Source organism: Carassius gibelio, chromosome B4, assembly GCF_023724105.1.
Source record: "Carassius gibelio isolate Cgi1373 ecotype wild population from Czech Republic chromosome B4, carGib1.2-hapl.c, whole genome shotgun sequence".
In the NCBI taxonomy this organism is placed as follows: Eukaryota; Metazoa; Chordata; class Actinopteri; order Cypriniformes; family Cyprinidae; genus Carassius; species Carassius gibelio.
The window spans coordinates 17,037,330-17,061,845 of NC_068399.1; the positions used below are offsets into that span (position 1 = coordinate 17,037,330).

The 24,516-nt window shown below is 36.3% G+C and overlaps 1 protein-coding gene across 1 annotated transcript; it reads left to right on the forward strand.

Moving 5' to 3' along the window:
• Positions 1–1,968: 1,968 nt before the first annotated feature.
• On the forward strand, positions 1,969–23,929 carry nrip2 (nuclear receptor interacting protein 2). The gene is made up of 6 exons (XM_052554838.1): positions 1,969–2,607; positions 12,758–13,108; positions 18,849–18,931; positions 19,490–19,617; positions 20,160–20,212; positions 22,514–23,929. Exons 1-6 carry the CDS (start codon positions 2,455–2,457, stop codon positions 22,631–22,633), a joined length of 888 nt encoding a protein of 295 aa, XP_052410798.1. The 5' UTR covers positions 1,969–2,454; the 3' UTR covers positions 22,634–23,929.
• The last annotated feature ends 587 nt before the right edge of the window (positions 23,930–24,516 follow it).

Genomic DNA, 24,516 nt, shown 5'->3' on the forward strand with positions numbered 1-24,516 from the left:
GATTTGTACTGGTTGGGAATTGGGGGTTGAGTGAGGGGAGTGTGTCTTTTACTGATTTTCTCTTGTACACAATGTGGTCCACTGATAACATCTTTAGCAAATCAGAGCCCAAAAAAATCGGTCTTTAATATGTCACTACTGTAGAGCGCTGACTCTCTGATGGATCACAGGTCTCAAGCTGGAAGAAATGTAGCAGAGACAGCTTGTTCGATTTGACAAGTCACATCTGCTCTGTGTAATGATGGGCCTCACAACTCTCAAAGTAGCTTCATATAGCTGTTTTGATACACATACAACACCAATTAATAAAAAGAAAAGAAAAGAAAGATAAAAGACAGAATCACTACACACACACACACACACACGCACACACACACACACACATATATATATATATATATACATATATACAGTGCCGCCCACTAATATTGGCACCCTTGGTAAATATAAGCAAAGGTGGCTGTGAAAATAACCTTGCATTGTTTATCCTTTTGAACTTTAATTCAAATAAATTACAAAAATCAAAACTTTCATTTGAAGTAAAACAATGGAAAGTGGGGGAAACTCACATTATGAAATAACTGTTTTTCTCTAGGTCACGTTCGTCTCCCAATATTGGCACCCAATTATTGCAACGTCTTTTTCTCAAGATAACAGAGTCCATTCCTTCATCCAGAATCCCTCTAGATCCTTCAGAATACCAGCTCAATGTTGGTGCTGCTTCTCTTCTCATCTTCTACAGGGTTTAAGGTCAGGGAACTGAGACAGCCATGGCAGAAACTTCATTCCGTGCTCAGTGACACATTATATTGTGTTGATATTGATGCTTGTTTTGGATCAGTGTCTTGATGGAGGATCCAAACATGGTCCATTATTTCTTACAGAGTCTGTCAGGTTTAGATTTGTCATTCTGTTGGTATTTGATTGAATCCATGATGCCATGCATCTGAACAAGACGTCTAGGACCTCATGCACAAAAATAGGCCCATAACATTATAGAACCAGCAGTATATTTAAACATGGACCTGGGGTACTTTATATCCCGGATTGCACCAAATCCATCTGGTGGGTTTGCTTCTAAAAAGCTCTTTTATTATGTTTCGTCTGACTATAGAAGCCAGTGTAATTGGAAGTTCCAGTCATGTCTGACAACTGAATATTATGGAGTTTGTTTTTGGATGAGCGAGGAGTTTTTTTTTTTTCTTGAAACCCATTTGAACAACATGTGCTGATAGGGACTGTTTGATATACAGTAGGTTTTTAGGCTTTCGGCTCCAAAGATTCAGCTAATCTCTGCAATTCTCCAACTGTGATCCTTGGAGAGGAATTTTTTCGCCTGATGGTGGAAATGAGGATTCTCAATGCTTTAACTCTTTTCTTACAGCCACTCTCTATTTAGTGATGCTCAACATATAACATATTTGCTTTGCTTTTACTCCTTATGATGGATGATAAAGGGAATTTGGCTTTTGTGTTCCTCATATTTATAATTCTGTGGAACAGGAAGTCACGGCTGGACAATTTCATGTTTACAATCACCCTGTTACTACTGAAAACTCAGCTTTACCATCACAAAAATAAATTACATCTTAAAATGCATTAAAACAGAAAAGTTATTTTCGGAACATAACACAATATATCTTTGTTACTGTGTCAATCAAATCAATGCAGCCTATTTTGAAAGACTATATATGAATCTATTTTTGCACAAGCAGAAGAAATTCTATTACATCTGAGCCACATGTGTGAGTTAGAATGAGAAGACCGAAGTTGAAGGCTAAACACAGTATTTCAAAGCAGGCTTCATCATTCCAAGCTAAATAATGTTACCTACTGAAAGAATATATATGATATAGAGACAGAAAGATGAAGAGAGACACATGGAAGAGAGCATGAGAGAGTGTGAAAGAGAGGTAGGTGGAGAAAGAAAGGGGGAGGTGGAGACAGAGAGAGGAGGGGAGGAGAGATAGAGAACGAGAGGAAAACGGGAGGACAGTTCGCCTCTGCAGCACTGCAAGGACAGAGTGAACATCTCCGGGACACAAACGGACCAAAGCTCTCAACAATCACAAGCTCTTCACCATGACAGCCTTGCCAATCACTGCACTGGACTGACAGCTGTCAATCACATGACAGGAGAAGATTATCAGGATCACCTGCTACAGGAGAGATTACAAGCTACTATAAGGGACTTAAGCGGAGTAATTCCAACTTGGTTGGTTGGTTAGAAGTTGCTATCCAGAGGGAAATTGGCCATTTTTGATCCCTTAACTGAACGCCTGCATGTGTTCATGAGTGTGTGCTTTAGGGGGAGTGTGTACGAGGTTTTCTTGCTGTGTATCAGGGTCACAGTCTTACTGGCTGTCACCCGTCAGTGTAGTGCCACAATAAGCTTCAGTAGAGCCTGTTTAAGCGGGTAGCTCTGTTTATTTTTGCATTTTAGCCAAGAAAACCATGAGTGAGGGCAAGAAGGAGTTAGAGATGAGGGACAAAGCCATCATGCACCAGCAGAGGAGACTGAAACAGGCCACCCAGTTCATGCACAAGGACTCCGCGGATCTTCTGCCTCTGGATGGGCTGAAGAGGTTGGGAACTTCCAAAGACCTGGTGAGTGGCTCTTTTGTTTACGCATACAATTTCTGAGGCGAATTTACTGTGAATATGCGAAAGGATGCATTCTTGCAGTTTTACATATATGCAAACCAGTAAGCAGTCTCAAATGTTTCTGCATCCCATCACACAATGCTGACATGATGAATTATTTAGCACTCCAGGCACGACAGTGAATGTTTCTGACACATCAGTAGATTCGGTATTCAGCTTCCCTTCCATGCTGCTAGATGAGAGTCACACACTTTCACACACACGTCATGGTTTTTATCATGATGAGGACCCATTTGACTTATTCTGTACTTGAATCAAGCTAATTATTATAATTATTACTACACCATAATTCTACCTCTTTCAAAAAAAACCTTTTTATATTGTTTGTTCATGAAATTAAGTGATTAATTAGTCATTTATGAGGATGATGAAAGGTTGCATAACACCATTTTGAGTGTAAACTGTTTCTAGGCTGACCTAGACCTTGGTCACCTAAGAAGAAACATTTTATTATGTATATGTTTATTCTAAAAAAAATGATGAAATATTTCATTGGTTACAATATATATATTAGTAATGTTACAGATGTGCTGTACTGAATGTGATTCTGAAATTGGCACGAGGTTGCTAGGAATCACAACTGTGCTTATCTTTAGTTAGACCAACAACATAGCTGTAAGTTAGGCATTACTTTTATGTACAGTTCATTAAACAAAACGTTAATATTGAGTTATTTACATTTACATAATACGGCCACTTCTGAATTTTTGCTCTGTCGATTCAAATTTTGCCAAAGAAAGCTGACTGTTTAAACGAACCAATCAGCTGGGTGAATAATTCAATGACTCACTCAAAAGGACATTGCTTGATTCTATCCTAAACGAATCAGTGTAAACAAATCAGTTGACCGAGTCAACAACTGTGCTAGAAATCTCATACTTTCTGAAGTCCTACATTTGTATAAGAACTTTCTTTACAACATGAGAAAAAGTATGTTCTAGGAAGTATGCACTTCAGAATCTCACTAGAAGCAGTAGGTCATCTGGGTACATTTCGCCAGCTGTTCAGTGAATACTAGGCTACACATTCGCTCAAATTATTTTCACGTACTGTTTTTGACTACTCTATAGTATACATATTTGGACTCAAGTAAGGATTCATTAAGAAGTCACTTATCGCCAGCTACTGGTGTAACAATTTACCCTGCAGAAAAAGTCACTGACAATGCCCAATGCATATTACTGATTGATATTGAGGGCTAGAATTAATTGTTATAATAAATAATGTTATCTAGATATTTATTTTTGAATTTGTATTTTCTTCTACAAAAAAAAAAATGTTTTGTTGAGGTTACATAACCAAGAATGAAATCTAATAATATATTTTCCTCTATGAGCTTCTGCACGGCTATGGAGTTGAAATCTCTGTAACGGTGCCCAAATTAATCCTGTCTTGAATTAATAAGAGCTGCGCATTTCCACAGAAGGTTTCTCACAGCTTAAGCTCTCTAGCTTTTCCCCACATACTTTAAGTCATCAACATCAGAAGCTTAGAGAGAAATATGGGTGGACACATATAATGGTTTACCTCATGGCAAGATAATTATAATATCTTACCCCTAATCCTAATACTTAAATATACCCTTTTCTATGTTAGTCCCTTTATTAAGTCTCACCGGCACCACAAATCCCCACAATGTAGGCAAGTCAATTTTTTACAGCCTAACAATGTGCCAATAATGAACCAAGAGCAAATGTTAAGTTCAGTTACTGATATCCTCTCCCTCATTAACAGTCATTGACTTGTACTGGTTCTGTCTCTTCTGTACAATAACTGTCCCGCTGTCGTCTCTAGCTACTACTCTGATTAGATGGCACATACCCAAAATCCCAGGGTGCACTCCAAGAAACCTTCACAAACTCAGTGCGCATGCGTGTGTTTATATGTGTGTGCCTATGATTAGAGGATGCATTTAAATGATCTCCGTGCGCAGCGGGAAAGAGCTGAAGCTTGTGTGCACAGCTTACGATGTCAGAGCCTCTAGAAAGTGTGAGCTAAAGATAACCGGCTGTCACAGGCAGTGGAATGGCTTGTCTTATCAAACCTATTGAAATGCTCAATGTTTCTCAAGGAATAATATCATACTCTGTTTTGTGTTACTGTTCGTGCGGCTGTTTTTAAATCCCCATCTGGTTTCGCAAAAAACAGCAGCAACAACAATGAAACAATACTCTTTCACTGTCTCCTGCCGGCTTTGTGAGGCTGTCATAAGCAATTATTCACTAGATTCGATCATGACACCCTCCGATGGCACAGATATGTCACGCTTGTCCTGCCGTGGCGAGAGGGGCAGACAAATGCCTACTGACAGTTAGACAGATGGTACTGTCTTGTTGCACTGTACAGTGGGCTGTGTACCTCTTAAGGGCAAAAGGAAGATTATGTCCTGCATGTTTTTAGTCAGGATAGAGCACATGGTGCAAAAAACAGAGAAGTTTGGAGAAAGTCCAATTCAATTTGTATAATTGTATGTACTGCATATGAAAAGATTTCCACAGCATGTCAATAATATTTCTATAACAAAAAACGAGTCTAAATCAATGAGGCCTGTATACCTGTAGGATGCCATTTCATACCCATTTATCTCAATGGCAGTTGCTTGGCTGACACAGACCTGTTTTTAAAGAGCCATATCCTATAAAAGTACTAATGAAATTATGAAGTGTATGAATATGCGAGAGCAATGATAGTAGATGTGTTCTCATGTCCCCCTGGTTTGCTGCTCTCATTAACTCACGAGTGTCACGTGAAATTGTTCTTGTTACATAACCGTACGTTTGTTTTCCAGCTCTTTGGCCCTTAGGCCTTTTGGCCCTTTCTACTCTCTCTCTACTCCCTTGTTCTCTCTCTCCGTGAACACAGAGAGCAAAGCAGCGAGCATGAAAAGGGCACACTCAGAAAGGCACTCGTGCGCAGGAGATGTGGAAGGAGTGAAAAAGAGAGAAACCCATCTTCCTTACACTGGTTCCTAATGCACTGAAGAACTGTGTGCTGTTTATGCTGCTGCTATCTGTTGAATTAGTCCAAGGCTGCGCATTTCTCACCATTCAAAAAAAGGATCATGTAGGCAGACAATGACTGAATGAAAAAGCACATACTCACAGCCTGCATGTCTACTACATGCTAGTTTTTTCTGCAGAATCTATATATATATTCTTACAATAATTGCAGAAAACGAATTAAAAAAAATAAAAATGTCAATGATACAAAATGACACAAAACAACATTGTGAGTCAGATGTTGATTCAATAAACTAGGGTGACCATATTTTAGTTTTCCAAAAAGAGGACAGTGGGTGCAGGTGGGGCGGAGGGCTGGGATCTGGTTGGTTGGTGGTTAAAGTAATGCCGAATCACCCAAAGTAGCGCAATCTCAAATTTCAAAACTCGAAATATGTCATTTCCATACCTACATATTTTACAGTAACTGTTAAGCATATTTATCATAAACAAAGCTAAAAATCTTCCTACCAGTAGCCGTCCTTCACAAAACTTAACATATAGAACAGTTTTATCATGGGTAAAATTCAGAATGATTCAATACAAGAATTTCTGTAAAATGTAAAACATTTCCCACCTTTAACCCATGGGGGGAAATCAAGCCATGGCAACAGTACCCCAATCCCATCGAGAAAAAAAACAAAACAAAACCTTTTGACACTTGAAATGACAATCCTGCATCCAAAACGATCTGCAGGAGTCAGATTTGGCCTAAGAGTCACTAGTTTGGGAATCTACATTTACTGGTTATGTTGAATGCAGATGATTCACAAAAATAAACCGTTCATAAGAGGTAATAGTTTGGGAACCAGACTAAACTGGTAACTCTGAATGTTTTTGATTCACTGAATCAGAATCAGCTCCTAAGATGCATTAGTTTTGGGAACCAGACTAAACTGGTCACTGTGAATATTTTTATTCAGAAAAAAAAACAATCAGCTCCTAATGGTTATTTGTTTGCGAATTAGACTAAACTGGTCATGCTAAATGTTTTTGATTCACTTAAAAGTACTTGCTCATAAAAGTCATTAGTTTGGGAATTCGACATTTGATTCATTAAAAAGAAAATAAAAAGGAGCCACTACATCATAAGTCAGTGTATACATGTTGTTCTACGTTTTTGCATGCAGCCCATGAGAACAGCTCTGTAGAAAGATGTTTCTCTACATTATGTTGCTGTCTTTTTATTGCATCAGATTCATAACTTAATTTTATTGCAACACTTACAGTATTATTCATAACTCAGGTAAAATCTGATTTATTTTGCTGTAAAGCAGTACTACTGTTCCAAGCTATTATGAATTGCAATGTCTAGAGCACCTGCTAATAAAAAAAATGAGAGTCTTTTATTACACAGTGCTGTAGAGTACTTGATTCTGATTGGTCAACTGCAACATTCGACAATCAAGTATTATAATTCATATGGTAAGAAGCCTGATAATGTACAGTTATCCGGTCAATATTGCGAAATAAACGCCAACAGCATAATCTTGCTACATTTTCAAAAATGATCCCTTATTCACTATTGATACCAAAAACAAAACAGTGTAAAATTGAGTAATGAGAGCTATGTGTCCACACTATAACCCCTCGGAGGCCTCATTGATCCTGTTTTGCTAGTTAGAAACATTAACGCCTAATTATTAGGGTTACTTGATGGATAGCTGAGACTTTTTTCCTCACCTCCATCCCTCTTCTCCATCTCCTGGGGGCGATAAAGGCAGAGATACAAAATGTTCCTTCAGGAGAGCCGCTAAAAATACTACCTGTGTCACGAGGGAAAGTAAACAGCTGTACCATAGCTTCACAGAAGGGAAGTCAAGGGAAAGGGTTAAGACAGAGAGAGAGAGAGAGAGAGAGAGAGAGAGAGAGAGAGCAGCTGGTTGTGCGTGTTGTGTGTGTCAGAGGATGTCTGGTTCTGGAGCAGGAGATCAGGAGATCAGGAGGGGAGAGCAGCCATTAGGCAGGTCACATGACGCTCTGAATGAGAGAGAGGAGCCTGTTGCAGTCTGATAATAAGCTATCATCTGATAATCACACAAAGAGGAGAAAGAGAGAAATCTCGTTTCGGGCAAAAGCCCTAAATCATGCCCAGGTCATACTTCACCCCAGAAATCAGAAAATAAAACAGTATTTAAAAAAATAAGGCTGCTCTGTTTTGTGTTATTTTTACATTTACTAACCCTCATATCTTTCCAAAACTGTGTGACTTAACTTTCTTTGTTTTTCTCCATATAATAAATGTCAATGGGCCGCACTGATTTTCAGTGTATGGACAATTTTTTATATATATCCTCTGTATTAAAATCAATTTAAGTCGATATATAATGCAGCATATTATTGCTTATTTCTTTTAACAGTTAAATATAAAGACAGACTCAGTCAATAAAATGGTTCTCTCAAAGGTGACTAAACTCAATGAATATTACCTGCTGCAAACCCCAGTCATTTCACCCGTAATAGCCACAGACCTCTATTTATACACAATTCAACAGCACAGTGGTTTTGGACATGCTGTTCTACACGAACAAGCTTTCAGATCTGACAATGATCAGATCTGACGGGCCTGGCAGAGATTTTACTCATGCAGACCAGGGACGAATTAGAAATAATACACATCTAATTCACAAGACCTACACAAATGAATCATGAATCATTCATACAAGCCCTCGCAGCATCCAGAAGTTAAAATGGATTTTTAAATAATTCTTCTAGTGGGACTGAATAGATTTAGAGGGGAGATTTGCATATGATCATAATTTGTCCATTGCATATTTGACTTTAAAATTAAGAAGTCTTTATGTAAGAATAACGCAGTTACACTGTAAAAATTCACACAAAAACTGCTCTTGTAAGCACACTTACATGACTTATTATGAAAGGTGGCCATTTCAATGTCCTGATTAGAATTTCATTATTACTATTATTATTTTTTTTTTATCCGGTGTGTCAATGAATTTATATAATCTGATGCACAACGTCACGGATCGTTTCCAATCTACAACTATCATAGGATGACAAGAGCATCGCTCTATCAGGGCAACATAACTCAGTGACCATAGTGACAGTCAGCTCTCAAAGAAAATAGGGCAAAAGAGACAGAAGAACATAATCAATCCTGTCAAAATCAATCTACTCTGATCTGTGAATCAACCCAGATAAAGAGGAACATGAGTTTTATATATAGAACGGTGGACTCTTACCATAATGCTCTTGTTTCAACCCTCTTACAATATCTCATTCTCAGATGTAAGGCTGAATCAGAAGAGTCCTGAGGTCAGAAGCACTCAAGAGCCTCCATCATCCATCCATCCTCACTTCTCTATTAACCTTCCACTTTTGCAAAATCCCTCCCAGCCGCTCTGAACATGAATGATCCTGCCTGTGTATTTACACACGTACACATGCATGGACACATACCTCATTAACAAGAAGAGTGTTGTAATGATGTTCATTAAAGCAGAGTGAACCTGACGGTTACAAGGGAAAATGAGCTAATGGCATGCAGCTGACAAACAAACACGGAGGATCATATTGAGTAGCATTGGGTCTTCTTGAAATCAATTATTATTGGGAAAAGTATTTTGCAGTCTCTTCCTAAACATAAATATGCAAGTTAGACTATGGAAGAATAAGTCTAAGAATAAGTAATAAAGCATCTTTCCATATATGATGCCAGTTTTTTTCCCCCACTAGTTTTTAACATTACATTTTTAAATAAAATTAAACTAAATAAAAAAATAGAATAAAATAAAAGACAAATTTCAGCAATAGTTAGTTGTATTTTGGTGTTTACTAGCTTTTCACATTATTCTTATCAATACACTAAATATATAAAACATTTTGTGTCCACTTATGGCCACTACATTCTAAAAGTCTTTTCTCAGTTGTATACTCCGTTCAGATCTAAAGTGAGAGGCTGCCAGAGATTCATTTAGACTTAACTCTGTGTAAGGTGGTCGATGTTGTCACAGTTCAGAAAGTGATGCAGAGCGGATGTTTTTTTAGGCTAAACAACATATGTGTTGCGTCATACCCAACATGCACTTTTGTGTTGTGCTGTGATCAAACAATGGCATTGTTTCACTTTTAGACATACATGATCTCACACTGATTACGGTTAACTACCAGGTCAATGTCCTGAACGGTGTACTTTTTAGGATCGAGGTCATACGTATTTTTGCTCTTATAGTCACATATTTTAATGCATGCATTCATACACTTTTGCTCTCATAGTCACATATTTTAATGCATGCATTCATACACTTTTGCTCTCACAGTCACATATTTTAATTCATACATTCATAAATTTTGGCTTTCATAGTCCCATACTTTAATGCATGCATTCATAAATTTTGGCTCTCATAGTCACGTTTTAATGCACGCATTCATACATTTTTGCTCTCATAGTCACATATTTTAATGCATGCATTCATACACTTTTGCTCTCACAGTCACATATTTTAATTCATGCATTCATACATTTTTGCTTTCATAGTCACGTTTTAATGTACGCATTCATACATTTTGGCTCTCATAGTCACATATTTTAATTCATGCATTCATACATTTTTGCTCTCATAGTGACATATTTTAATGCATGCATTCATACACTTTTGCTCTCACAGTCAAATATTTTAATTCATGCATTCATAAATTGTTGCTCTCATAGTCACGTTTTAATGCACGCATTCATACATTTTTGCTCTCATAGTCACATATTTTAATTCATGCATTCATAATTTTTTGCTCTCATAGTCACATATTTTAATTCATGCATTCATAAATTTTTGCTTTCATAGTCACATATTTTAATTCATGCATTCATACATTTTTGCTCTCATAGTCACATATTTTAATTCATGCATTCATCAATTTTTGCTCTCATAGTCACACATTTTAATGCACACATTCATATATTTAACTCTTATATTCATATATTTTGCACACACATTTGTACATTTTGATATGCAAATCTGTTCAAAGTATACATTCAGTATTATTTAAAAAAAAGTGTGTAAGAAGAAAATGCAATGTATATGTAAGAGAAGAATATATGTATGTGTGAGATGAAACGGAAGGCAGGTTAGATGCATGACTGAGGGCACAGGCGCAGGCTTGACCGTGTTGCCAGATACACTTATTATAAGCATCTATGGATTCATTTTTTCCACTTAAGTGTTTGAGAATAGAAATGTATGTATGCGTAAGGAGAATGTAAGTTTTTGAGAGCGCTAGAATGAATTATGGCTTGTACGGCCCCTCTTATTTCTCTGTGTATTTTCAGCTTCCCCTTTGAGACTCTCTGAGCTGTACTTTCAAGAGGTCCTGATAATTGTATTATTAGAGAGGCAGAGAAAGTTTAAACGCAGATCAAATTGCAGTCTGGTCTCCTCAGGTGACCCTGCTGTTGAACTGACAGCTGTAGTTTAACAAAGTTATAGGGATAAGCAATCGCAGACAGTAACACAGAACCTGCACTATGTACAGCTGCGAAGATTGCCTTCTGTATCTAAAATTCACTTATCTGCCATAAACATCAATCCGCAGGATTTGTTTCTCAAATAAACCTGCGATATTGTGCAACCTATCCAAAAGAAATATAGCAGAATACTAGAATCACTAAAATCACAAGGCTAAAAAATACAAAATAAAAATGCAATAAAGGCATTTTCAAGGAATTTTTCTTCTCCACATCAACTGAGAAATGAGAAATTGAGAAATTTTATTTGAGTGGTTGACATTTAGTGTTACACTGGTATTTATAAAATATGTCTCTCAAAGGAGACTTGAATTGCAGCAGTTTGTTAAAATTGCACAATTGCTCAAAGAAGACGCTGTAAGTCAGTGTCTTTTGGGAATGAACAATGTTCTTGGTAAAACAGAGACACAGATTTGAGCAGTAATTAAAGTGATGGGAGTCATTCTGGCGCCGTCATGGATGTTAATGGAGTTAACTTCAGCACTCAGTGACTCTCTGTTTACTTCACTTGTTTACTGTCTAACCCTGCAATGATGAAAAACTGAGTGATAAAACCTCCTTGTACTGGTTTTATTTCCCACAGGCCTCCAAAATGTAACAGGGAAAAACAATTCAAATGAATCTTTAAAGTGCTCAGCCGAAACATATTCCACAAAATTGCTCCACTTGTACTTACTTATAATGTCTGAGAGTATCCTACTGATAAAAATAGCTTTCTCATAAATTAGAAATAATTTTCTCCAGTAAATTTATTGACATAAAAAATAAATAAATAAATAAAAAATTATGGGTTGTCACAAGACACAAGATTTATTGTCATATTTAATTTAATATAAAAAATGTAATCTTTATATTGTGCATATTTTATATTTTAATGTAATACTTTGTTATTAATATTTTACTTTATAATGCACACATATTGCACACCATATTGTAATTGAATTAAATGTTAGTTTATTTATATATATTATTATTTTTATCTAATATTTATATTGTGTATTTTCTATATTTTTTATTTCACTTAAATTGTACATATTCTCTTTTAATTTATTATTTTATATTAAAACTTAATTTAATATTTGTACTGTGCATACTCTTTATTTTAATTGAATATAAAAATTAAATTTAATATTTGTATTGTGCATATTTTACATTTTAATTGATTACTTAATTTACACATTTAACTTAATATTAAAATTGTAATTGCAACTAATATTTTTATATGCTAATCTTTTATTATATTTTTATACACTCTTTTAAAATCTTTTAATTATTTAATTGTTATTTAAATTAAATAGAATTTAATCAGTATTTGACACCAACGTTGATTGAATGCAATAAATAAATACAATAATATATTTAGCATTAAATCCAGTTAATATATATAAAAAACAGACTGACGTTACTTTGGTTTAATTTGAAGTCTAGTGCATTGCATTGTGGGATACAGTATTTGGCAAATGTAGCAGAAAATCTAGGTTCTCCTTGAGTACAAAAAAAAATCAGCATACTGTCAAAAACATGCAAACTGGAGTATTAAGGTAGTATGCTATTTTGAACAGCCATGGCAACAACTGACATCATTTCCTATTCTGTGCTGTGCCCCATACAGCAACCCCACAGCATCATTCAGCGCCGTCTCCTGGAGGGCAACATTCCACGTTTGCGCGGAGAGGCCCGGGACGTCCCATCTCATGTTCGTTCACCCCTGGCAGACAGCAAAGAGGGCGGCGAGCCGGAGGAGAGGAGCGAGAGCACGGTGGATGACTCCACAGAGGAGAAGGAGTCTCCAGAGGAGAGCGAAAAGAGCCTGAGGTCTGATGAGGACGAGGATGAAGACAGCAGCGATGCAGGTGGAAAGATCGAGTCCAAGCAGAAAAATGAAATAGAAGAGAAGACGAAGAAAGTGCTTGAAGAGGATGAGAGAGCATCCACCCTCTCAGCTCTAGTGGTCCAGTGTAAGGTAGGCATTCTTACTGATGAGCTGAGCTCTTTTCAGCCTTTCTCAGCTGTCTGTGCCCATAATAGAAGCCACAACAGCTTGCCGTAATGACAAAATGCAAGCTCTGGCTCCCTATGACTCATGGTTTTATTTTCCTCACAGCCGATTGTTCTCGACGCTCAGGTTTGAGAGGGTTTTAGAGAGCCAGTATGCATCTAAAATGCCCAAATCAGTGAAGCACCTCATGCCAAGTTTACAACACAGATGATGTAACTGGGGTGCAAGTGACTCATTGTACAGTGATATAACACCGATCTGACCCGTCATTTTCAAAGCTTCAGCAACTTTAACACAAGACACAAGCAACATTCAAAAGTTCGGGTTGATCAGATATTTAAAGAGCCACACAGATAGGAAATCAAAAAGTACCTGTATTACAGTGTATGATGTAGCTGTCCATCAGTGTAAACAATGTGCAAAGTAATTAAACCAAAAAGTACACGATTTATAAAGTTATTGGCTTCTAAAGTAAGGAGTCGACTCTGAATCGCTGAAACGAGTCGTTATAGATTTCAAATCTTTTGCCCATCTCTATGTACGTCACTAGGAGCACTTTTCATAATAATCTCCGACCGTTTTGGGAGAAACGGAACTCTGAAATGCCAAAACCCCAGAGACCCCCACCCCAGAGACGCTCTGGTTGGTGTGAGAGCATCATGTCGAGGAGACAGTGTGTTTTTAATTGTAAAGGCAAGTTTGTTTTATTTTCACTGCCAAAGAATGAAGATCAGAAGAACCAATGGCTAAAATTCATTTTTACCACAATACCAGAGCAGTACAACAAATCCCTTTTGTTGTGTTCACAACATTTCACTGATGACTGCTTTTCTAATCTCGGTGAGTACAAGGCGGGATTTTCAAAGCTTTCGGCCATAAAAGAGGGTTCATTACCAACTTTATTTAGACCAACGAGCATCTCCGAATCACAACGCGAAGTATGATTATGAAGTTATGTGTTTGTTTTCTCCCGAGCGTCTTATCAGTATGTGTGCTGTCTGCAGCCTGTCTGCGCTGATCTTCATTTACAAACACGTCAATAAAATGAAGTGTAACTCCGTGAATACTCAACGAAGAGACATGAGAGAGATATCTATAGAAAGCTTGACATGTCTACTTTAAGACTAAACAAGTGCTGCCGAAAACAGATATTCTGTGATAAAGTAATCCATATGAAAACAACGCGATGTCTCAAGTCTCCCTTCGTTATATCTAATGTGACCACGCCCCCGCGCTGAACGCGCTATTCAGATTCAAACTGAAGCGCGCGGCTTGAATACACCCACACAGAAGAAAAAGCAGCGAGACTGTTCAAGTTTTTTATTTTACTGTTTGCTTCGCAATGAGAGGAATAAGACATAATTCACCCCAAACAGATGCTAACGCATTGTTTACCATGAAATTGTGTGCGGAACAACCAATCAAAACTGATGTGTCAGTTGACCAATCAGAACACAGTATGCTACCGAAAGGTGGGGTTTAAGGAAACTGAATCTTTTGAACAGCTTCGCACGAACCGTTTGGGGATCTCTGAGAATTGAGGTAATTTTAAAATGATATTTTGACAAAATGACAATGTTTTTTAACCTTGGATGGATTTAAACCTAATGTACAGGACTTATAAACAGTGATAGGAAGCTTAGAATTTTCATCTTACTGGCTCTTTAATTTTTTTTAATTTTAATTTTTTAGGAGAAGACTCCTAGGCTCATGGAGGTGTTTATTTGACCAAAAATACAGTAAAGTCAGTCATATTGTGACCTATTTATTAAAATTTAAAATAACTGTACTATTTGAATATATTGTAAAATGTACAATAATATCATTTTTTAATGTAAATTATTGTAGAACAATTGCAAAACTGAATTTACAGCAGGCATTACTCCAGTCTTCAATGTCACATTATCCTTCAGAAATCCTTCTAACATGTTGATTTGCAGCTCTAAATAAATAAATAAATAAAATTTTAGACTCAAAGATAAAAACAATTGTGCTGCTGTTCAAAATGACTGAACTACATTTTATTGTATTACTATTTTTTATATATTTTTCCATTTGTTTGAGGTTCCTGAACAACTGTTTTTATTTTAATAGCTAAAGACCTTTTTTAAGTAAAATTATTTTAAATTACTAACCAATTCAAATCATTACTTTAGGCCTGGAAATAACCATTTTAAATTTCCCTGATATTTAAAGTTTTCCAGAAGCATCCATTTTACAGCAGTGTCTGTTTATTTAGAGCAGACTGAACATCATCAAAATCACCCATCTCCTCTCTCCATCACTCTCCATTCATATAGAGTTTGAGTGTGGTAAAAATAGACCCTAAATTAAAGTAGATTAAACCACAGGGTAGGGTGTGAATTTCCTCAGCCTCCACATATCAGCTGACATTTCAAGAACAACCAGACAAATAAATGGAACACTGACCTCAAATTAGGAAATCGAGGAAATATGTTTTCTGATGTGATGCAATGTTAGCTTGTCCAGCTCAAAGCAAGTTAATAATTGAGGAAAAATGCATAGCAGAATTTAATTTGTGATTATGACCAGCTGGCTGTAGTTTATTTAACCCAAAAGTAGTTTTTAATTAATTGATGTAAAAAAAAAAAAAAAGAAAAAAAAAAAAGGTTATGAGTTAATCTCTTGGTATCATGAATTACAGCATAAATTAACCTAGGTTAATTTTTAATTTCTACAAATACAGTTTTAACATTTTTATTATATAAATAAATAACATAATATTTTTCAATTCACATTAACCTATATTAATAAAAAGTGTAAAAAAAAATCCCTAATGAATAGTATTATACAATTATTATGTGAGCGAAAAAAATCATCAAATCATCATTAAACTAGCATAGGAAAACTACAGCTGCAAATACAAAGGAAAGCTAATGCCGGAAACAATATTATACAACAAATATTTAGGCACAATTAAATAAAAGCTGTGTGATAAGACTCAGAATTAAGGGAAATTAATGAAAAATTGCCATCTGAATTTCAAATGAACTGAATGTTCTGGAATACACATGCAGTCGTGTTATCATAGGTGAGCTGAAAGACGGAAAGAAACCATCAGCATCTAATTAAAGCTTCGATAATGAAGAGCCAGATAAGTGGGGCAGCGTTTTACATAGCGAATCCACTGTAGTGGTTCATGCCTCCTCTTCTGGAAAGATAAGTTTCAGTTTGAGGCAGAGAAGTCATGCAAGATTTTTCTCCACGCAGAACTGCCATCATTATAAATGTATCACACATGCACCAGTGCACACATATATACAGATATGTAACAGCAGCAATCAAATAAAGACAACAGGCAACTCATAAAAGTAATATCTCACCGAGCTCAACTGTTTTTATAGCGTCAACGGGAGTTTATTTAAATAGTTTCATATTTATTCTGCAATTTAAATGAAGATTCTTTTTTTTAATGTACTTAACCTCAGGCCATCTGAGATGTTAAAGTGCATCATTGGACCAGATATAATTACAAATGTATCATTACATCACTTGTTCACCAATCGATCATCTGCAGCAAATGGGTGCCGTCAGAATTAGAGTCCAAACAGATGACAAAAACACCACAATAATCCACAAGTAAATCACATGACTCCAGTCCATACACTTAACATCATGTGAAGCAAAAAGCTGCATAAGGCACAATTCCAGGCATTTAACTTTAAACTGTAGCTTCTGTCCAAATTACCAGTCCATAATCCATAAAAACGCTTCCTCTAGTGAAAAAGTGCATCCTCTGTCCATCCTCTTATATCAAAATATATTTATTATTACATATTTGTTTAGAACTGTTTCTGCTTGTAAACAGTGTTTGATCAGTGCATATTTCTCTCCTGATTCAGACAAGATGGCCTTTTCATTGGATAAAGCAATATTAGCAGTTATTTTAGAGGGGAACAGGTGTTCAAACTTAAAAACATCTTAATGATGTGTTTGTTTGTTACAATCATGCAGCTTTTCACTGCACGAGATGTTCAATGATGGACTGGAGTTGGGTGGATTTTTGTGTTGCCTCATTCTGACGGCACCCATTCACTGCAGATGATTTATTGTTGAACAACTGATGCAATGCAAAGTTTCTCTAATTCTGGTCCCATGAAGAAACAAACTCATCTACATCTTGCACTGACAGGGTGAGGCAAATTGTAATTTTTCTTTCATTTTTACATCCTGACCACAAGGTGCAGGGAAAGAAGACACTGAGAAAGTAGCTGGAATGAACCTGACAGAGATTTGTCTGAGAGTTTGTATCATCTGGCGCTTTGCCACCTCAATGTGTTCATGTGGACGTGTTTCATTCAAGGTGTCTCGCACTATAAAAAAAAAAAAAAAAAAACTTGCAACACAGCACTAAAACCTAGCAGAGGAAGGAACAAGTGTGAAATAATGCAAGGAAACCTGCATGTCTGTGCAAGTGTGTGTGGAACATACTAGCAGGGCCGGAACTATGTGTGAGAGGGGCTTAACGGTCCCCCATGTTTGCTCACTGAGACTGACGTTCTGGTGCGTCCCACCCTTTATGTGGTAGGAAAGTTGCGGGGGTGACAGCTCACCTTGAGTGACAGGAAACTCAGAGAGGTTGCAACAAAGCTCTCATCCACTTATTAATCTTGAACGGTAGAACAGTGCTGACGCAGACCTTGTCCCTCACTCACTAAATGTGTTGTTAGAAAACAGGCAAAGAGCAAAAGCAAAGCTTGACAGCGCTTAAGCTGTGTGTAGGTGGAGCCATATTGTCTTTAAGTCCTCATGCATGCTGAGAGACCATATGCCACCAACAGTTTCCAAATACTGAGGCTTCCTTCCAGGCTCCCACCACACTAATTAACTATATACTAACACTAATATTAATACTTATACTAAGTATTATTGTTGCTGTTGTTTGTTGTTAGTATACATCGTATGCCATGAATAATGTATTAAACTTATTAAATACATTGTATTATCATTATTATTACAATTCCAGATCCAAATATTTTTTTTAATGGACATATTTATCAAGGGCACAATTTTTTCTAACTTTTTGATGATCTACGATGAAAATTGTCACACATAACACATATTAATAGCTAGAGTCAGCTACTGCATTCACTTCTGTTAATGTGGTATGACCCAAAACATGGGACAGGATCCATCAGAAGACAAGCTGATGGCTAATGAGTTAAAAAACAATCCACTGATTGTGTTAATACCAAACAAATTATTTACAGATAAATGTCAAGCAAGCAGCATGAACAGGCATTCAGAGCTTCCAAAGAGCAAATGCTGCAAAAGAACAAGGTCATTATTAATCTGACGAGCTCTGAATTCTGCAAGCACTGATGGAATTTCAGGTGAAAGGACAGACCTTTGACAGTGGCGGTCCATTATTAACCAGAACGATTATCCTCAGAACATATTAAACTATCAATCCTGATACTGTCAGACGATGCAAAAACACTACCTGCCACTGTCTATTTAAAAGACCAAAAGCTTATATCTGTGCTTCAACATACTGTAGTGTCTCAACTTGGCATCTGGATGAAACTAGTTGGAAGGCTGTGCTGTTGTTAGACTCTGCCTGATAATGTGGTCTGCTATTTAAAATCCCTGTCACATGAACGGTGTGGTAATGGCATTATAAGGGGAAAAAAGATTTTATCAGGGAATTCATCTGAGTAAAGACCAAATGTTTGTTTTGCAGTGTGGAGATGCAGAAGTGATGTTATCCATAAACACAGGGTGCCAACACAACCATATCTCTAAAACATGCTGCAGAAGACTTGGGCAAGTGTATTCTACACACACACACACACACACACACACACACACACACACGCACACACACACACACACACACACACACACAAACACAAGATAAACAGGTCCATTAGGATTTTATGGGCCTATTTTTCGAAAATCTGTAATGACTTTTTTTTGCAGTGAAAACATACCAATCATTATCCGTTTAAGTAATTTGTTTTAGTGAAATATTTTTTTTTTATCCATAATAACTAAAATGTTTAAAATGCAATTTTTTTTATAAACTTGCTTTTTATTTAAATAAAAAGTCTCTTATGCCCACAATGGGTGCATTTATTTGCTGAAAAATGCAGTATTTGTACGATTTAAAATAATTGTTTTATATTGGAATTTTATTTATAATATTTCAAATATTTCAGCAGCCATTACTCCATTATTCAGTGTCATGTGATCCTTCAGAAATCATTCTAATGTGCTCATTTGGTCATCAAGAAACATTTATTATTGTTATTGATATTGTAATGTTACAAAAGATTTATATTTCAAATAAATGCTCATCTTAAGTACCTGTATTTTCTGCAGACTGAAAACCAACCTAGAAGAGAAACCTCATGACAAGCTGCCGCTAAGTGATTCGACAGTGGAGACAGTGAAGTCTCTGCACCTGCAGCTGGGCACAGAAAGAGTGCAATGCACAGCCCAGGTCATAGGTCAGACTTCAAAGTTTCTCCAGTCACTTCTGAAAATGCACTGCCTATTGTGTTTAAAAAAACGGCTCAAAACCACATACACCATACAATGATTACACCATGTTTCATAGATCTGACTGAACAGAGAATAGGACATTCAGAACCATGTCTAAATATAAGTTCAATGCAAACAGAAAAGTCTTATGAGAGTGCAAAAAGGGATATTCATATGCATTTCTTCAGCTTGTATTTGCATTCAACTCTCACACTGAGCCACTGGCCTTTTCCAATTTAGACAGCAGTCTGGGAATGCTTGGACAAAGTGACGTGGGCAACACAGAGGAATTACATAACAGACGAGTACATGACCTGGGCACAGTGCCGCCAATGTTCCCTGCATGAATTGCATACAGATATATTATAAAGCTACTCATGATGGCAGTTTTTTAATCAAGGCTCCTCATGTGCTCTACTAATTAGAGAAAGTATAAAACTATGCCTAAAGGGGATTCATATTCTCTCTGTCTCCCACATTCTGAGTCTCATCTCTTGTCTGTTCACAGAGGACGCCACATTTGAGGTGCGTCTGGGTCTACAGACTCTGCTGGAACTCAAAGTAAGCCTTGGTTTTATTTAACCTCATTTTCAGAGTCTTGTAATGCATGGTTTCTAATCTATTAGTCTTTGGCTTTTGAAAGTTTTCAGTCTGAGCTCAAAATGTATAGATAAAGTATTTTTGAAAGCCATTTGCTTCAATTTTTTAAACTTTTTAATGCCACTGAATCTCAAGAAAGATGGTTCCCTTGAGTGTATTTGCATGTATCCATTTTATACTGTAAAATGACACAAAAATGTTACAATAAAATATACATTCAAATATTATAAATATGTGTGGAATATTCACCCCCTCATTGGCTGAGTGGCATAAACTATGATTTTCAAAGCAGAATAATAATGTCAAATGTTGTACATTTTAAACATATTTTGTCATTACTACTGAATAATAATCAACAATAATAAATATTTAAAAATATATATATATTTAATACTTTTTTTCAACTTTTTCCTTTGCCCCCAGTCTGAAAACCACTGATCTAGGTCACATCTTCATAAATATAAATTAGACTCAATAAATGCAAATTACATTCTTATATTCCTAGTTTAATTGTCTAATTTATAATCATATTTTAATTTGCCAATTTTAAAGATATTTACATTTATTTACACCTATTAGCAAAATGACTTATTTGATCAAAAGGGTCTTGAAGCACATTCAAAGTATCAGTTTTATCAGTAAATCAAAGCTGAAGCCATTACAGACATAACATGAAGTAAATCAAATTATGAAACAAGCATAGCAAGGGGTTGCGGGAATTCTGTACAATTCTGGACAGTATCTGTACAAGTATATGCAAATTATATATTTGTCAGAAGAAAAGATAATGTATGCAAGGAGAAGGATCCACAAAAACTAGCACAGGCCTATGTGCACCCAATAAACATTAGAATAATATGTATAAGCCACTCTTGTTTACCTGTAATTATGAAAAGATCTTGTTTCAGTGGCAAAACAACACCAAAACATTTCCACCAACAATTTTGCTCTACAAAGGCACAATACAGTAATGAATGACACTTTAACAGAACTAAGCTGTGACTGAAATCAGGTCTTTAGACTATGATCTGTCCTGTGACATACAGGTTTGGTTCAGCTGTCATCAGTTGAACCAAATCATCAGATTCAGAGAAGAGAGACTGTGAAAAATGTTATCACATCAATTAAAATTGAATATACAAAGCCGCTGGTCTCAGTTCCAGTGTTGCCGTAGTTACGGTGTCTTGAAACGACCTTGCTCACAATTCTTATCAAAAATGTTAAAAAGGAAAGTTCATCAAGACAAACTTTGATATTTACAAGTCTACAATAGTTTTAAAAGCTTAAAAGATTATAGCTGATTTATGCAGATCTGACAGACAGACAGACAAAGAGAGAGACAGAGATCTGCAGGGTTGCTAGGCAATTGCATGGGTGTTCTAACTGGGTGATTGACAGTTACTAAGATGTTGGTTGTTAAGGTGTAAGTGGTTGCTAGGGCAGATTGAGACAGACAGTTAGACAGAATGACAGACTGAATAATAGACAGTATTATTAAGAAACGACAGAACAATCGAACGGTCAAACCATAGATAGGACAACAGATAGAATGATAAAACAATAGATAGAACGAATGATAGAAGAACAGATAGACAGACAGACAGATATATAGATAGGGTGACAAACAGACAGATAGATAGATAGACAGACAGCAGACAGACAGACACAGATAGATAGATAGATAGATAGATAGATAGATAGATAGATAGATAGAGTGACAGACAGATAGATAGATAGATAGATAGATAGACAGAGCGACAGACAGACAGACAGACAGATAGATAGATAGATAGATAGATAGATAGAGTGACAGACAGACAGACAGATAGATAGAGCGACAGATAGATCGAGCAACAGACAGACAGACAGACAGACAGATAGATAGATAGATAGATAGATAGAGCGACAGATAGATCGAGCAACAGACAGATAGATAGAGCGACAGATAGATAGAGCAACAGACAGATAGATAGATAGATAGATAGATAGATAGATAGATAGATAGATAGATAGATAGATAGATAGATAGATAGATAGATAGATAGATAGATAGATAGATAGAGCGACAGATAGATCGAGCAACAGACAGATAGATAGAGCGACAGATAGATAGAGCAACAGACAGATAGATAGATAGATAGATAGATAGATAGATAGATAGATAGATAGATAGATAGATAGATAGATAGATAGATAGATAGATAGATAGAATAACTCCTATAATACACTGGATGTGATACAGTGATCTTATCTCTCTTGCAGTGCTGTGTGGATCTGAACTCCAGAGTGCTCCGGCTCCACAGCACAGAGCAGGAGCTTTCCTTCCTGGATCCACCTGCTAGCAGCCTGTGCCATCACCATGACAACAACAAAAACATGTGACCTCGGACCTACGTGCCCAACAGCCACCATGACTGTACCCATGTAATCAGAGAGGAAGTCGCCAGAAAGACGCCTGCATCTGGACTGTAGTGTTCCCTTGTGCCAGATCAACATAGACAGGCCTCTCCTCTCTCATCTTTCCTTCTTTATTCTTTGTTGTTTGTTTCTGTGCTATTACAGAAATCTGCCAACTATGATTTTATATTACTATTTGCTGTACTGAAGTAGTTTTGATTAAATGTAATAAAGCAGAGGAGGAGGAAGTTTGTGTTCTGACATTTTAAAATTGCCTTCATTGAAATGAAAAATGGGGTACACAGCTAATCCTTAAGAAACTGAACTGTTTGAAGATTGAGAAGTAATATTCTGTAACATTTGATTTTAACTACAAAGTAAATTATATTCTTATTAATGTAACAGAGAGTCTCCTACACAATCCCCAAACCTGATTTTATTCTTTTAAATTTAAAAAAATAATAATAATCTGAAAGTTTCTTTCCCCGAAAGCTCAATTTTATTCATCCAAAACTGCCTTGTACCAACAAAGACTGTGCTTTTGAACCTCATTTCCCTTTAAAAAGCCAACTCTGCCCTTAGATGATAAGAAGGACTTCAGCCAGCCCAATCAAATGTTAATTGAGCCCTTGGGCTGCAATCTCACTCAATGACCCCCAAAACCAAGCAAAACACTTGATCTGCATGATTTTATAGACTTCCTCCTAGTATTTTTCTGGTTTTGGTGTGTGTCAGAAAATTCAATGATTGTCACCTGGAAGTTTTTTCTTTTAGAACGGTTGAATTCTCTTCACCTAGAGCCCAGTTTCTAGAAACCCTTTTTTTTTGCTGCTCAAGTCTGTCCTCATATTATAACCAGAGGCATTTTCTCCATCACCTACACTTTGATTATTGTTTTGTTTGTTCGTTCATGAAGCATAACTATGACTGTCTTAGTCCAGCCAAAGGCTCCCACTAAAATGCCAGTCGATGACCTAAAGGGCATCTAAGTTGCACACAAACCTAAACGGTGTGGATAATTAAATTGTTGGCACACAATGCTCAATTACCCTCATCTGGCCTTTTAACACTATATGGATGACTTTTCAGTGAAGGACATCCATATATTTGCTGATTTTATGTTCTTCTCTTTCTTTCTATGATGTGTGAGGGCCAACTGCACGAAACAAACAAACAAAAAAAAGTTTATTTTTGGTGTTTTTTTGTTTTTTATGGTTTCCTTTTCTCTGAACAGTATTTTCTCTGCCTAAAAATAAATAAATATGTATTCTGTCTATGAAATTCTCTGGTCGTCCTCAATGCACTTGCTCTACTGCTGGCAAAAACAGTGAAAACAGTGCTGTTTCTCAATCTTGCACTTGAAGGTTCCACACAGAGGTTCATGTGGCTGTAACGTTGGTTTGCCCTGGGCAGTAAATAGGCTATTTAAAGCTACTTTCATCTGATGATGGAAGGAAACGATGTTCCCACAACCATACAGAGCCAAATGGGATGACATCACTGACCCTCTGCTAAGGGCAGGCTGCTCCTGTTCCAACCAGCATGAAGACTGAAAATGGCCCAAAATTTATCTCTATCACAGTCTAAAAAACATCGAATCCATCCATTCTTATAAAAAGCAATGCAATGATACTCTAATATATTAATATAGAGTATTTATAAATTTATATATATATATAGCTATATATATATATATATATATATATATATATATATATATATATATATATACTGTATATATCATAAAATATATAGAATTATATTATAATTAAAATGTCAATGCATTGTGAAGTACAGGCCACAGTAAAATCTCATTATTTCAGTCTTCAAAATTCTATATTAAATCTTAAATACTTTCTAACTAAAAT

Excerpts from the sequence above, each read along its gene's own strand:
- nrip2 (XM_052554838.1), top strand. The coding sequence starts at position 2,455 with ATGAGTGAGGGCAAGAAGGAGTTAGAGATGAGGGACAAAGCCATCATG. Across the intron at positions 2,608-12,757 it reads TGGGAACTTCCAAAGACCTG|CAACCCCACAGCATCATTCA; the intron begins GTGAGTGGCTCT and ends TGCCCCATACAG. Across the intron at positions 20,213-22,513 it reads AGACTCTGCTGGAACTCAAA|TGCTGTGTGGATCTGAACTC; the intron begins GTAAGCCTTGGT and ends TCTCTCTTGCAG.